The 16,308-nt window shown below is 30.6% G+C and overlaps 3 protein-coding genes across 3 annotated transcripts; 1 reads left to right on the top strand and 2 right to left on the bottom strand.

Annotated features, from left to right (window-relative positions):
• Positions 1-7: 7 nt before the first annotated feature.
• On the bottom strand, positions 8-6,260 carry LOC141530830 (uncharacterized). The gene is made up of 6 exons (XM_074248187.1): positions 5,926-6,260; positions 5,694-5,840; positions 4,861-5,366; positions 2,502-4,685; positions 274-2,420; positions 8-140 (listed from the first exon to the last, which is right to left on the bottom strand). Exon 5 carries the CDS (start codon positions 2,362-2,364, stop codon positions 1,945-1,947), a length of 420 nt encoding a protein of 139 aa, XP_074104288.1. The 5' UTR covers positions 2,365-2,420; positions 2,502-4,685; positions 4,861-5,366; positions 5,694-5,840; positions 5,926-6,260; the 3' UTR covers positions 8-140; positions 274-1,944.
• A 177-nt stretch (positions 6,261-6,437) lies between these two features.
• On the top strand, positions 6,438-12,372 carry LOC141530828 (uncharacterized). The gene is made up of 11 exons (XM_074248173.1): positions 6,438-7,277; positions 7,346-7,467; positions 8,362-8,506; positions 9,144-9,273; positions 9,877-10,045; positions 10,130-10,310; positions 10,390-10,748; positions 10,826-10,982; positions 11,244-11,375; positions 11,587-11,704; positions 11,801-12,372. Exons 1-11 carry the CDS (start codon positions 6,637-6,639, stop codon positions 12,062-12,064), a joined length of 2,418 nt encoding a protein of 805 aa, XP_074104274.1. The 5' UTR covers positions 6,438-6,636; the 3' UTR covers positions 12,065-12,372.
• Positions 12,373-12,882: 510 nt separating this feature from the next.
• Positions 12,883-14,449, bottom strand: Mpc1 (mitochondrial pyruvate carrier). Its single transcript, XM_074248188.1, has 3 exons — positions 14,160-14,449; positions 13,962-14,062; positions 12,883-13,252 (listed from the first exon to the last, which is right to left on the bottom strand). The coding sequence occupies exons 1-3, from the start codon at positions 14,213-14,215 to the stop codon at positions 13,083-13,085; spliced, it is 327 nt and encodes a 108-aa protein (XP_074104289.1). The 5' UTR covers positions 14,216-14,449; the 3' UTR covers positions 12,883-13,082.
• Positions 14,450-16,308: the final 1,859 nt, after the last annotated feature.

Below are 16,308 nucleotides of genomic sequence, written 5' to 3'. Positions count from 1 at the left end.
ATAACGGTGATGATAAACTTCCGAAGATATGATGATTTTAAAAAATCCTCTTCCAAGTGTGTAGTTTGTCCAAATGAAGATGATAATGATGATGATGATGATGATGATGATGATAAATAATAATATTATAAATCCAGGCACTTTGAAAACGTACGTGATTGTTAATATATATTGCAGTGAGTTAACATATATATATATATATATATATATATATATATATATATATATATATATATATATATATATTATATATATAATATATAAGTGTGGCACAAAGTCCAGGGCACAGCAGTGGTGTTTTTTGGGTAATAATCCTGCTCTCTCGTGTGGTGCCTACATAGCCGTGTGATGCATAAATTGGACTGTCGCCGAGAGAGCGGTGCAACGATGCAAGCCCCCGCGAAACGAAACCAGTTTGCCCGCTTGGGCTGCCACGGCGAGGCAAGGAGTTGCGCCCCAATCCAATCCGATTCAACCGCTAGTTCTCTTTCGCGGTATATACGACGAGCCCCGCCTTTACCAGGGCCGTGCCAATTTCTTATTCGCACCTTTGTATCGCGAAAAATTCATTAAGACCAACCTCCTTTCCCTTCCAGTAATTTTCAGTACCTAACAGCATGTTAAACTTTACCTAAAATCTCTTTATTACAATTTTCAAACAAATAAAAATCATTTAAACATTAAAACTATCCTTTTTGCAAAAATTTTATAAACAGACACTCTGTCTACTTCAGTGGTCCCAGCGTACTGAAATTTTTAAATCTACACATGCTTATAACTTAATAATTCAAATTCACATACTGATTTGCTATAAATAAGTATTAACGAAAACGAAAAACTAAACAAATATTTAAAATCCAAGATCAAGATGAGATGAGAGAGGATGTTAAATTAATAAAGACTTGGCCGTGAAAAAAAATAAGAATGATCCAAAGAATTTCAGAGACGGTCTACTCTTTTCTTTCTTTTCTTTTTTTTTTTTTTAATTCTATTTTATTTTGTTTTATTTTTTTATCTTCTTTCTTACTTCTCTTATTTTTATTTAAGTTTTATTTTTTAATCGTTTTCGTTTTCGTTGCCTCATAGACGTGTGTATAATTCGCAGACGCCTGACCTCGAGAATAAAAGAACCGCGTGCTCATAGTCTAAGTTATCCGCGTGTTGTCGACGTCTTAAACGTCGTCCTCGTAGTCGTGGTCATAGATTTAGTTGTATGCTGTATGTACATAGCCGGTTAGTTCATTCTCTCTTAATTTTTATTTCATTACATTGTTCTAGACGCACGCATCCGCTTCTCATCTCAGCGGGGTTCGTACGAGCTTAATCACATCACCAACGTTCTCTTATTTCGGTACCTAAAAATAATAATCATAATAATAATTATTTTTATAATTATAATAATAGCAGCAATAATGTAGAATCAGGTTTACGGTTTACACATATTACGGAAATCCGTATTTCGTGCCAGCCGGTAAACGTATACCATAAAACAACGTGTGTAGGGTGTTAATATGATCTAGGGCAAGCAAACAGGCTTGTAAAGGTATACATGCTCCTATACATCTCAATATACATATATATCCAAGTATGCATCGATGGGCTGTTAAGAAGAAAAACCGATTGATAGACAGTCTTAAGTAAAGGCTCGAGCTCGAGAAGTAAAGTACTAACCGTACGTATACCATGCATCAATACATCAGTATGTACGGCAATACATCTTTATATAGTAGGTATAATGTATGTTGTATAGAAAGTAAGAAAAGCCGTAAGTAGTTACAGCCGGCGCATCTGCTTTGCCAATATTTAATATAAGGACACAGGCGAAGCGATACGGCCCTGGCTCTGGCCGTGAGTCTCGTCTGGCCGAGTGTGTGCACCCGCGTCCCTTACCTCGCGAAATGAGAGCGAGGTAAGGGACAAGCCAAAGAACAAGGACAGATGCAGCTAACACACCGAGAGAGGTAAAGTCCCAGGGAGTGGAGAGAAGAGAAAAGGAAGAATTGAGGAGGCAAAGAAGGAGAAAAAAAGCACATACGTACGTATGCACTGAGTATAAGGAGGAAGAAGAAGAGAGGAGAGAAAGGGTAGAAGTACCGATAGTGGTGGTAGTAGTAGTAGTAATAGTATTGATGATGATGATGATGATGATGATGATGATGATGATGATGATGATGATGATGATGATGATGATGATGATGATGATGATGATGATGATGATGATGATGATGATGATGATGATGATGATGATGATGATGATGATGATGATGATGATGATGATGATGACCAAGTGAAGACTACGGCGACGACGACGGTGGCGCGAAGACGATTGCAGAAACCTGTTCTCATCTTTTCTGCTTTCCTCATGATTATTATCGTTGATCGAACGACTCCTTCGCTACGATGCGTTTTTTGGCTAAATCCTAAATGTATGTTTTATTTTAACTTTAAATTTGAATTAACCAGCTTGTACTTAGGTATTATTATTATTACTATAAATTTACCTTTGCATATGTTTGTTTCTTCTATTTTTGATTTTTATTTTACTGGAGCCTATACAAATCCAGATTAGATTATTCGCACGCTCACTTTGTTGAAACGGGCGAAGCGTACACTCTCGGCACAATGCACTTTTATTTATTTTTGCACACCAAAACCAAGTGCATTGTCGTGGGAGGCTTAAATTCAAACGGCCCCCAGCTTGAGGCTGTTCGATGCACTCTTCTTCCACTGCTGCTTCATTTCATCTCATTCTTTTTTTTCTTCTCTTGTTCTTTCTCTCTTGTCCGTTGTTCATCCGCGTCCTTTTGCAAACTTTTTACTTTTTCTGGGTATGGTCAAAGCTCTGCTCGATCATTCGGTTGAATCTCTTTTGTCCTACTAAATCGTTTGATCATACAGGTTACAAGTTATTCGATAGAAGAACTGGGTTACTACGAGCTTACAGATGTGCATCAGTTAAACTTTTATATTTTTTATAATTTCATGCAGCAAACCAATCATCACTTGGATCTTTATTTTTCAAATAAAAATTAATCGCAATTGATTTGGTTGGGAATAATTTTAGATTCATTTTGAAAATTTAATTTTTAAGCAAAAGAAAACCTTTGGGAAATCATGGTTGCACAAAATCGCAAAAGAATTGGCAACAGGTGTCAGTTAAGAGGGCATACACATAAAGAATTTAAAAGATCCAACGCGCTTCCGGCGGTAGGAGGGTTAAGTCCCTGGAGCGGGGAGCTGCTGTACAACCTCTACATGATAAAGAAACGCGGAGTACAGCTGTCCCCCGTATCCTCAAAAAAACTCGTCTGAATTTTATACGCGATGCAACGCACTGCGTTTCGTGTTACGCGTATGTACTCTTTACTCTCTTTATCTTTCTGCTTCTCTCCCCTACACATTACTCTCAAAAAATAACTCCCTCCGTCTGACATACACTTATACAAATAAATGGCCGTGTGTAAAATCATGGGAATATATTTTTGCAAATACAATATGTTCTTTTGTTTTACAGCTCTATTTTTTTTTTCTTGAAAATAAATTAGCAATAACTATTATTTTTATTTTTTAATTCATTGACCATTATTTTGAATTAAACACGAATAAAAAAAGGACTAATTAAAATTAGCTTGAATATGAATTACAGACTACTAGAGTATGTCTATTTAGAAAATAAATGAAAAAAGGGGAAAAAAATGTTGTAAGTTGATTACCCACATTTGTACGAACTGACAGTAGATTACAGAGGCGCCGTTAATCTCTTTGAGAGGCCATCGACATCAAGAAAATATCTTTATAAAATATAACACATATACTTCTATTCATAAGACTATCAACGATCAACCCAACTATTCATTACAAAATATATATACATAAACGTTTTTTTAATTTTTTGTAAATTTATATTATACTATATTTAACCGTAATTCTATTTTATTATTAAATCAAATTCAATTGGATATACTTGAAGAGTATGTCCAATTGATAAAAGCAGAAATGATATAAATGGTCCAAGTATACAAAAGTAGAGCAAAAGATGAATTCTCATACGTGAGAATCTTTACGTTTAATTAAAATACATTTTAAATGAAATAAAAAAAAAAAAAAAAAAAAAAAAATGTAAAGCTTGAATTTGAGAGATAGTACTGTAAAAATAAATCCAACAAAAGCCCAAGAAAAATCCGATTATATTTGAGCAAATGCACAAGAATAATATCTTAATGTCTGTCCACCTCCCAAGAGCTGTGTGCCATCTGCACTTGTTTCCCACGTAAATATATCACAACCCCTGATGATATAGAATATAGAAAAGACACAGAAGCTAAGAGACAGTACATAGCGTCACACGTACTCACATACTCACATTACATATAATATGTATAGATACGAGACACCCATACATTTATAATAAAATACTCTCAGGACTTTTCTCAGGATACAGTGGGTTGTAGGCAACCATGGAATAATAAACAGGAGCATTAGCGAAGCTGGATAGACCCCCAGCAACTCGTCTCATCTTTTTATTTTTTTTTATCCTTGCGTCACTTGACCGCTCTCGCACGTCCACGTCATTTCTCCCTCGTGCAGGACATCAAGAACTCGTCTGCTGAGAAAATTCTTCACTTCTGTTTTGTATGTTTTTTTTTTTCTTTTGGTTTCTTGTCTCGTTCACCACCTCTTCCAGTCTGTAATACACAGTAAACAGGGTAAGTTGAGAGTGTAGAAGTCGTGAACCTGATGTACGCCCGAAGGACAAAGGTCTTCTGCACCTCCTTTTCCGCACAGACCAAGGGTGAAATGGTTGAACAGTGTGGTACAGTGGTCGCTGTGTACACAAGAGTAAAAGAAATACATTTATACCTGTTATGAAAGACTGAAGGAGACAGAAAGGTCACATGAAGGGTGTAGTGTAGTATCCATAGGGGGTCGTTAGACCAGGGCGCTATCCTCATTACCATAACAATAACCTTCTAAATGTTATGTCCTCCCGTATTAAGTCACCGCGACTCTTTCCTTTTTTTCCTCGTTTCTTGCATTTACTCTCTGTTCTATCTCCGATGGGAACTTGGCTCCTTACTCATCTTCATCCTCATCTTAATCATCTTCTTCGTCTGGTTCTCTTCTACAAACTCTCTCAGCACAGCCTCGTTTTCTTCTAGCCTTCAACCCTTTGCTAGATATATCTGCGGTTTGCTATGAACACGCACATAACTACACAAATGATGAGATATAATATAAAACTAGTTCAAAGCATTTTTACAACGGGGCGTCGACCTTTTTTCGTTTCCTGTGTGTACTAATGTGTATAAGTATACACAATCTATTGTTAATTCTATTTTTTCATTTATCAAATACTGAATTTAAATCTAAAACAAGAAACTGGTTTTAATGATAATAATATTAATAATAATAAAGATACTGAAATTAACAGAAATCTAATAAGTTTTAGGATGATTTTTTTTGCTAAAAAAATTAATAATACTGAAGTTAGCGGTCAGTTGTCAATTAAAATAATTTTTTTAACAAATTAATTACAATAAAAAAATCCTTCTAAAAATTTTCACATGTGAAACTTTTTAATTAAATTTTTTTTTAGGAATAATTTATTTATTTAAAAAAAAAAAAAAAAAAAAATGACTATTTAAATGTCCGTTAATGTCAGCTTAACAAATAATAATAATAAATTGTCATACAAATCTCCGAGCAATACCATTTGTAACAATAGAATTGCATTTTTCTATATTGCAATTTTTCAATTATTTCCCCTCTATCTGGCGGGAAAAATCCCTCAAGCTGGGTTGCATTGTTAAGTTAGGTTATGTAGTCTGGACATGTTGCAGCTGCGTAATACAAATACATTTTTATTTCTTTCATTCTATTATGCATTACTTACTTACTTACTTAATTACTTACTTACTTACTTACTTGTACTTGTATATATAAAAAAAATCAATACAAAAAATAATATAATTATGTCAAATGCATTTAATTACCAGTTATGTTTTTAATATTATCATTTCTTTTAATTAAATTTTTTAACGATGACACATGTTTTTAAATTTGGGTGGAGCATGTCGACTTATCGCTCGAGCTCTCGATTCTATACCTCTGCTGTACTAACTTTACTTGGTAGTTTAATCGCTTATGTGTAATAATTTCAACAAAGTAAAGTAATTATTGATATTCATTCATCATAATTATATGTTAAAATACAGTAAGGTAATATTATTAAAATTGATATATTTATTAAATTAAAAATTGTTTCAGATTTTTTTAAATATAAAATTAGTAGTTGTTGTGGGAGTTGAGCCGACTAGACTATAGCTACATCAAAACATCATATATATGTGATATTGCATTCTAATGATTCAATGGAGTAAGAATCATCAGGGCGTGTTTATTCGGTAGGTCTACATAGCACGATAACCAACAATAACCGACAACGGACGCTCGTTTTGATATTAACAAGTGTGGGCTGTCATTGTGATTCACAATAATTATAATTATTAATTATTAATCAGGAACGCTTATTAGAGGTGCTGCGAAAGAAGTAAATATAAGATGTGTAATCAATGAAGTGGCAAAATAATAATTGTTGATAGAGAAAGTGCATAATTGTTAAATAAACAAGATACAATGGTGCGCTTAGCGTTAACAGTGGCCTACGTTCTGGCTTGTTTTAAGCTGGGCGTAGTCGGCCAGTTTGAGTGGCAACCAATTGATCATTTTGACGAAATCCAAGCTAGGGTGAACCTAGTTAACAAGGATAATTGTCAAATAAAAAGGGATAATGATTTATATTTGCCTCCTGATTCAGTTTCTCACTTGCCTAACATCAAGGATATCAATATCAACCCAGTATTCCCTAATAGAACTGGTCTATTGTACATCCACAACTTGGCAATAAGTCGTGCTTACTTTTGGAGTTACAGTTTACAGTCGCGATTTATCAGACCAGCTCTCAATGACACCTACGATCCAGGAATGATGTACTACTTCTTATCATCAGTCGCTGATGTATCTTCAAACCCTCATGTCAATGCTTCAGCGACTTACTTTGCACCCAATATGTCATTTACTCCAAGTTATCGAGGCTTCTTCAACAAAACACTACCAAGATTTGCACCAAGAGTCATAAGAGCTGATGACTTTAATGATCCTGTTCACATGGAGAGAATATCTACCAGAAATACTTTTACAGCTGATGATCTTGGTGCTTTTGCACCATCTAGTTTTAGTCTTGATTACACTAACGCGCTCTATCGAATTAATAAATGGTATTTATTTTAGTTGCTATTTATTTCAAGATTTGTGTCAATTATTAATTTGATTTATTTTACTTTAGGTATTCAGCTTGGTTACCAGATGTAAATCCTCAGAAAAGACATGACACTAAAACAACCTACCAAGTAGAAATTAGATATGCTAACAATACTAATGAGACTTACTCATTTCACGGTCCACCAGGTATGTTTAATGAATTATTAGTGAAAAATAATTGTAGAAAAGAAATATCATCAAAGGCTGGGTCGTTACAAATCTAAATTTCAATTATTTTAAATTAATAGGTACAACCAGTGTGACAGCCTAAAAAAAAGACGATTTTTGGGAATTAAAATAAAAAAAAATCCCGTATGGATTATTTTAAAATTTTAAGGGTAGATTAATACATATTTTAAGAATAGACAGTAAAATTTTTGTATTTATCTCTGACGGCGCTAAAAAAAAAGGTCCTCCACTGCTGGAGTGATTCCGGCCTTCTCCGTGGATAAAACAAAAAAAAATTCTCATTAAACTAGAAGATGTTTTCCGTACGATGACTCACGGACGAAAAAAAATATCAAAAATTAACAAAATCGCGGCGTTTTAAAAAAAAAATAGTTGAATTTTTCCCAAAATTTTGGTCGTTTTTGGCTTGTCAAAATTCGATTTTTTATTAGATAAAAAAAAACTGCAGGGTCAAGATATGGAGAACTATATACAGAACATGCAGAAAAAAATTTGATAGTGATCGGATGATTTATCTTCGAGTAATCACTCTAGCAAATTCGAAAAATGCTGTTTCGAGAAAAACGCGTTTAAAGATAAAATGATCCTATTCTACCTGCCAAGCGGCTACTCTTTAAATGGCTGTAACTCAAAAACTATTTGAGACATCGATTTGAAATTTTAATATGTTATTTTTAAAGGTATAATCTATCGAAATATGAAAAAAAAATCAATTTTTTGAAAATTTCACACTGGTTGTGCCTCTTAAATTAAATTAAAGATTTTTAAAATTGTTTGTAAAATGTTCCCAGACATATTAGTAACGGTTGAATGCTTTAATGTCATGTATTAAATGAAAAAAAATTTTCCCAGGTGCTGATGAAAATCCGGGTCCAGTAAAATGGACAGAGCCTTACTTTGACTGTGATCGTTCAAACCGTTGGTTAGTAGCTGCAGTGGTACCCATTGCAGATATTTACCCCCGTCATACGGCTTTCCGGCACATTGAATATCCAACGTAAGTATCAATTTTTTAGAATTTTCTTTAGTACTAGTTGTATTTATACAATAAATAAATAAATCCATTTATATGTATAAAAATGTAATAAAGCACCAGATGTTCGTTGGTCCGGGTGTCCACTGTTGGTCCAAGCTTGAAACACCCCAAGTCGTAACGAAAGATTTTTATTGCTCCGCGAGTGTCGCTTGTGTGTACACGACACCGTATATATTAATCATCCTTAATGAATTCACCGTGAAAGAAGAGGTCGCAGGGGGCCTGTGTACTCCCCTGTATGTGTATATGTACGTGTGTTTTGAACCCCAATGAAATGACGGTCCCAGTCAAATAGGTACGACAGACCGGGTTCTTGGGCTCATCAAGAAAAACGAGAGAGTCGAGATTAGAATACCGATAAAGATGAAAAATGTATAATGTCAATGCGAATAATATGACTATGTGGATTAAATGTTAGAAAGGATTAAGATTTAAATGACGATAGGATTGAATGCCATCGATTGTGTTATACTCGCGACTCAATCTCTTTTAGCTCAAGAGCGGTGGTCAAGTTAAGACCACTTCACAAAACCGCCATCATACAATACGTCTAATTTTTTAACCAGTTTATAAATTTTACTTTCTATTTATTCCATAGATACACCGCTGTCTCTGTAATTGAAATGGAGTATGAGAGAATAGACATCAATCAATGTCCTAAAAGTGATGGTAATAATGGCCCAAATCATTTCGCTAATACTGCTAAATGTAAAAACGAAACAACTGAAGTAAGTAATTACTGATTGTGATTTAAATTAAATTTTTTTTTCTTTTATCCTATTAATTATTATATTAACTAACAGCCTTGCAGTCACTATGTGACTTCCGTGACTTGTGAACTATAAATAAATAAAATTTTGCTTTATTAAATAATTACTTTTGTTAAATTGCACTGTACTTTTTAAATTATTCACATTTTTAAAGTTATAAGCTCATCCCGATGTTACACTCATCAAGAGCTTTCATTTGAGTACCCACATGCATTTTGATATATTTTTCATATACACATACACACACATATATATATTATATATTATATTACATATATATTATATATATAATATATAAATATATGAAAAATTGATGTGGGTACTCAAATGAAAGGTCTCGATGAGTGTAACATCGGGATGAGCTTATATCTTTAAAAATGTCAATAGTTCACGAGATACAAGGTCATTTCTTAATTATGTAACCTTGAAAAGACACAAACTCAAGTCGACTTTTTCAATGATACCAAATTTAACCATAAAAACCCATTTTATCACATAAATTCACTGGCTACAAAATTTTGTTTATTCTCTGAATAATATAGATTATATTTATTTATTTAGTGTGAACCGTTGCATGGATGGGGTAGTGGTAGAAGAGGAGCATATCAATGTCGATGTAGACCTGGGTATCGACTACCTTCACAAGTTCGTAGACCATACTTAGGTGAAATTATTGAACGTGCTACTGATGAGCAATATCACAATGGATTTGACTGTGTTCCTATTGGATGTATGTTTCGATTATACTTTAATTATTATTTATTGTAATTTACTGATAATTTTTTTGATGGAATAATTTGATTATTTATTTTAGACCGACAAGTACTACCGATTGAATGGCATAAAGCGCCTAAATATTTGAGAGATAAATACTTGGAAAGATTTCCTGAGTATGTAAATTCTACGGTTGGTCCTGAATCATTCCAAACACCAAAAATAAATATACATAACGTGCTATCATTCATGAGAAGTGTTAATGGACAGAATTGTAAATTGTACGTATTGATTAATTAATAATTTTTTCGATTAGCATTCTTGTATTCTGGTAATAATTATAGCAATTAATTGTTTTAGATATACCAAAGCGGATTTGACACTTCATGGAGATGTTGGTTACGGCAGTACGGAATTTTTTGAAAATCAAGCAAGAATGGCCACTCGTCTGGCTAACTTTATCAGTGCTTTCCTCCAATTGAATAACCCCAAAGAGGTTTACTCAGGTAAACGAGTACCCGACAAAGAACTGACGGAAGATCAGATGATGGGTGAAACTTTGGCTCTACTTCTTGGAGACACAAAAATTTGGGCTGCTGGTACTTATTGGGATCGTAATAAATTTACGAACAGAACCTTCTTTGCACCCTATGCCCACAAACCTCAACTAAATACAAGAAAATATTACATTGAAGACATTGCTCGATTGAACGCCACCGGTAAAATTATTTTTCTAGTTTATCAAATTAAGTAAATAAATTAAAAATTAATAAATTAAAAAAAAATTGAATTATAGATGAAGTCTACACCAACAAGCCTTGGTTCAAATTTTTGCAGCAACGATGGGCGACCAACTTTGATGAACTCGAAAAATATTATTTGAAACTTCACATCCGTTTTAACGAGACTGGCGAGTACCACAAGAAATTTGAGCAGTGTCCGACATCTTACAGGTGAGAAAAGAAATAAGATAAATGTTAGAAATGATATTATATATATAAAAAGAGAAACAAAACAATAAAATAAATATCAAATAAAAATCCTTTCTCATCCAACCATCATCTTGGATATTACGAATCACAAAATATACCAGTGAATACGTATAAAGGGATTATGGTTACTGAGTTAGGGGATAGCTTTTAAAATTTTTTCTATGTAATATATTTTAATGCTCTGGAACGGGCGGGTTGTCTCGTCTCGTCTTCAATGTTTAGGGCGGCAAACCTGAATCATGGTCACTGGACAACTCCGTACTTTGATTGTAACGGTAAGGTGAATAAATGGGTAATTACCTATGCATCCCCATTTTTCGGCTGGGACAGCTTGAGGCTAAAACTGGAATTCAAGTGAGTATTAACGTTTGTTCATCTCTACAAGTGTGAATGTCGCGTATATAGATATACATACATTTATACAACCCATGTAATATTTGCTGATGTAAAAGTAAATTGAGTGTGAGATAGTTCTCCCGGGAGCAAGTCCACGGGGGATATATATATTTTAAGAAAAAATAATATAATTCAGATGATCATATTTAATACTAAAAATATTTTACAGGGGTATCGTTGCTGTTACTATGAACTTGATGGATATGGACATTAACCAGTGCGACGATAAATTCCATGTTCCTAATGCGTTCAAGGGCACCCACAAATGCGACCGAAAAACATCATATGTAGGAATTTTTATTTTTCAATTTTAAAAAATGATTTATTTGTTATTTTATAAAATTAAATTTATTGTAATTTGTAAATAACTTTTGATGTTTTAGTGCGTACCAATATTCGGAAGAGGTTTTGACTTAGGTGGATACAAATGCGAATGCAAACAGGGCTTCGAGTATCCTTTAGAAGATCCAACGACCTACATAGATGGTCAAATTATGGAAGCGGAATTTCAGAATATCATAGAAGATAAAAAAACGAGAATCGGATTATTCAAATGTCGATTGGCTGGTACGAGCACAGCACAAGCTAGCTGCACACTCGTCATTTTAATGGCCATGTTTTTTATTTTCCGTGTCGCTCAGAGATAAATGATCAATTTTATTTATAATTTTTTTTTTAAATATTAACAAACTGATCCGTCCATTTTAAAATTAACAAAATGCCTATTTACACGATTATATATAACCAAATGTGCCTCGCGCAAACCAACAAATTTTTATAAAGATGTGTCTTAAAACTGTACAAATTATGTTCATAGACATTTTTAAAATTATAGTATTAAAAATAAATATTAAAATATTTTATTGTATGGAAAAGTTATACGATTTATTTATCACAAACTTTTGTTTGTATTGATTATGATGTTCATATAAATAAAATATTTTACAACAAAAAATGTATTTTAATTAATATATTAAGACTTACTGACTAATGAAACATCTGATTGATTTTCCGTTTGAATTTCCATAATCCAAAGACTCAATTTTCGTCACGAAATATCCAAACCAATTTGATTTATTAACCAAAATGTTCTAATGTCGTCAAAAGATAACTTGATATACAGATTTGACTGTATCTTGTTTAAAAACAAAAATAATCGTTGCTAGACTGTTACTGTTTCGCGAACGCTAACCTGCGATTGTAAAAAAAATTTCCCCGAAAATTACGCACGTCTGAATTTTTTTTTTTAAGTTCATATTTTAAATAAAGTAGCATAGATACGAAAGATATGTAAATTGATGAAAATGCGAAGCAATAAAGTAATATAAAAAAAAATAACATTAATTTTTTCAGATCATTTACCGGTAATTTTAAACAAAAAATTTCTAATAAAAAAAAATGAAGTCAGCATGCTTCCATTATTAACTGTAACATTTCGTTACTTCTCTTTTTGTACTAAATAAATAAAAACTCAAATAGTTTGATTATAAAGTTTTTTTCCAATATTTACATAGAATTTAAATAAATACATAGTAGAATTATTTTACAAACTTCTAACAGATCTGAAGCAATCTTCAAGAAAGAAAGATAGATTGAAGATAATATAACAACATGTAAATACAAATTTAAATTTTTAGCTTCCAGTTTGAGTTAAATTAGGTTGAATTATTGATCATTCTTTGGTTTTTTATCACCTGTATAATGATACTTTATGAATCGGTATCCTTGAGTTAACTGAGCGCCTTCATTAGTAAAATGGCAGGCAAAAAGTAGCAGATTTCTTGGCTGGACTTTCAATGAAAAACGCATAAACATTGCCGAGTAAAGACACAGCGCTGTAATAAAAAAAAATTAATTCACTGTATTAAATTACAATTTTATAAATTTAAGTATGACACTGAAATCAATAGACATATTACAATTTTTGTAACAATTAAATTGTTATGAAAAAAATTTAGTATCAAAATTGCACATGTAGAAATTTATAAAAAATGTAAATTTATTAAAAAAAATTGTCAATTTAAATTTATTAAAGTTAGCTGTTATTTGAACATTTTTTAATTTTATTTAATAAAAAAATTTGTTTCGAAAAATTATTTTTAAAAAATTGCATTTTTGATTTATTAAAATTTTTACATGTTAATATTTTTCTCATTTTTTTTATAATACTGAAGTCAGCAGTCAATTTAAAAAATTTTTTTAATAAATCAATTACAATAAAAAAATGCTTCTAAAAATTTTTACTTGTAATTTTTATTAATTTTCACATGTGAAACTTTTTAATAATTTAATCGCTATAAAATTCCAAAAAAAAACTTTAATATCTGTCAACTCCAGTGTTATATTTTTTGTCATAATTTATTTATTAAAAAAATGATTAAATATCTGTTAAATTTATTTGAATGTCAATTTCATTATAATAATTTAAATAGGTAAAAATACATGTTGCAAGTCATTGATAATATCACATACAAAAGATAATTAAATAAATTTAAATTATCTGATATTTTAAGTAAAATAAAATAAAAAATAACAAATACTAACCAAAGGTCATTTTACCACTGATGAACTTAGGATCACGCTGAATATCAGCAATTGCTGCTATCGGAATACCCCAATTAGCTATTGGACCCCAAAAATGTGTACTGAAATAAAAGTTAAGTAATAAATGAATAAATAAATAAATGAGTAATTTGATAATTGTGTTATCAGTGTTTTTATGTTATTTGTATAAATATTTACCTCATGAAGTAATCACGAGTCTCTTTGCTCGCCAGTGATTTCATTATTTTATTCATTTTTAATAAATTTTGATAAATTCCACCAGTTTTTAAATATTTTATCAGGTTTTGAGAAGCTAGTGACGAATACTTTAGATTTGTACGTCACTTGGGTGTTTTAATTGGCAATACACTTAATTATGTTGGATTTATCTTTATAACTTTGATGGCTCGTTTAATTGTTATGCATGTATGTAAATACATAAACTGATACTTAGAATATAGACGAAGAGGTTACTGGCCCTACTTCTCCTCTATAATTTTCTATCTTTGTCATTTGGTTGTTCTGTTGCTCCGAAGAACATATGACACGATTTTACTGCACTAGCGCAATAGCAAAAATGATCACGTGGAGTTTTAGCTACCGGGGTAAGTTATAAGTTTATTTAAAATTAAAGCTCTTTTAATTTTAAAGGGACTTTAAAATTTATTAAAGAAGAATATATATGTTGTTCTTTAAATTTAGAAATTTCATTTATTTTATGATACTTAAATCGTGAAACATCTGATAATTTTTTAGTTTTGTTAAAAAATAAATGAATATTTAAAAAAATTGCAATTTAATTTATCGGATGTTTGTTAATTTATGAAAATTAAGTTAGCCAACATTTAAAAATTAAAAAAATTTTTTTTTATTGAAAAATTATTTAAAAAAGAAATAAAAGAAAAAATTTCACACGTAGAAAATTTTTAAAATTACACATGCAATTTTTTAAAATATATTTTTTTTTTATAATTTAATTATTTAAAAAAATCAAAATATTAAAAACGTCGGCTAAATTTATTATTATTGTATGAAAGTTAATTTAGCAGACATTTGATTATTTTTAGAATTTTTGTTAACAATTAAATTATAGAAAAAAAATTTAAAAAAAAAAATTAACATCTAGAAATTTTAAAAAATAAAAAATGCTATTTTTTAAAAATAATTTTTTATGATAAATTTAATTGTTAAATAAAATCAAAAATTTTTCAGGTGACAGCTAACTTTAATGTCCTTATTATTGTTAATTTTAGGATCATGATTTTTAAAAAATTTTTTTTAGTTTACTCTTCAAATACACAATAGTTTCAATTAAAAATATCTAATTTATAAATAAAAAGACAAAAATTGTAAATGTCTCTGATATTAACAATTATCTAATAATTTTCATCACAAATAAATAATTATAAAGAAAATTGCAAAAATAAAATTCTAGTTATCTGACAATTTTTTTAATTTTTATAACAAATCAATTAAAATATTTTTGAAAAGTCGCACTAATAATTTTTATAAATTTCTACATGCGAAATTTTTTACTCAATTTTTTTTCACGATAATTTGATTGTTTTTACAATCTAAGAAATTGTAAATCGTCTGTTAATTTCAGTCTCAATTTTTTTTAATAATATAAAAAAAATTAGATATTGTACCTTGCATAGGTCTGTTTTTGTAGGGCTATTTAAATATAAGTCCAAAAAGGCCATTCGGCAGCCGAAATGGAAGTAGATTTCATTTATTTAAATTTTTATATTTTAATGAATTAAATTTATTTTCATTACAATTATTATAACAATTATGTTACATAGTTGTTATTTATTTATTCAATTTAAATGCCAAAGCAATCGCCGAATGGCAAAAATACAAAATAGAAGAGTATAAAGTACATGTAAGAGTATAAACAGATCTACTAGATATTTTAACAAGTTATTAGTAATTACATATAGCTTATAATAATCAATTCTGTATTGTTTTGATATAATTTTGTGAACCTAAAAAGTTGTGTTACACATCTCGCTAGACATTTTTATATTTTTTGCTTCCAATAATTTCTGTGAATTATTTCCTAAAAGAAAAATCTATCTTTTTTTATTTTTCTCGTGGTTTTTTCTTTCATCTTTTTTAATCAATTATTTTTTCTTTAATTATGTTTTTTTATTTATTTACTATATATTTGTTTATTCAATTCATGTTTTTTATCAACCAACGATATTATAGAAAATCCAAAAATATATGATTTCTTAAGAATGATTGCTGCTGACGGAATTTGGGGTAATGAAGGTTCAATAATTGCACTAAGTCATGCGTTAGAAACTTCATTACTTATATTTGTTATAAATGGCATCACCGA

Source organism: Cotesia typhae, unplaced genomic scaffold, assembly GCF_013202065.1.
Source record: "Cotesia typhae breed Kobodo isofemale line unplaced genomic scaffold, CoteBio_Ctyphae contig_5, whole genome shotgun sequence".
NCBI classification, from domain to species: Eukaryota; Metazoa; Arthropoda; class Insecta; order Hymenoptera; family Braconidae; genus Cotesia; species Cotesia typhae.
Note: the sequence above shows the minus strand (reverse complement) of the source record. Positions and strands in the feature narration are given on the sequence as shown.

Excerpts from the sequence above, each read along its gene's own strand:
- LOC141530830 (XM_074248187.1), bottom strand. The coding sequence starts at position 2,364 with ATGAGGAAAGCAGAAAAGATGAGAACAGGTTTCTGCAATCGTCTTCGC.
- Mpc1 (XM_074248188.1), bottom strand. The coding sequence starts at position 14,215 with ATGAATAAAATAATGAAATCACTGGCGAGCAAAGAGACTCGTGATTAC. Across the intron at positions 14,063-14,159 it reads ACTCGTGATTACTTCATGAG|TACACATTTTTGGGGTCCAA; the intron begins GTAAATATTTAT and ends CTTTTATTTCAG. Across the intron at positions 13,253-13,961 it reads CAGTGGTAAAATGACCTTTG|CGCTGTGTCTTTACTCGGCA; the intron begins GTTAGTATTTGT and ends TTTTTATTACAG.
- LOC141530828 (XM_074248173.1), top strand. The coding sequence starts at position 6,637 with ATGGTGCGCTTAGCGTTAACAGTGGCCTACGTTCTGGCTTGTTTTAAG. Across the intron at positions 7,278-7,345 it reads CTCTATCGAATTAATAAATG|GTATTCAGCTTGGTTACCAG; the intron begins GTATTTATTTTA and ends ATTTTACTTTAG. Across the intron at positions 10,046-10,129 it reads TGACTGTGTTCCTATTGGAT|ACCGACAAGTACTACCGATT; the intron begins GTATGTTTCGAT and ends TATTTATTTTAG.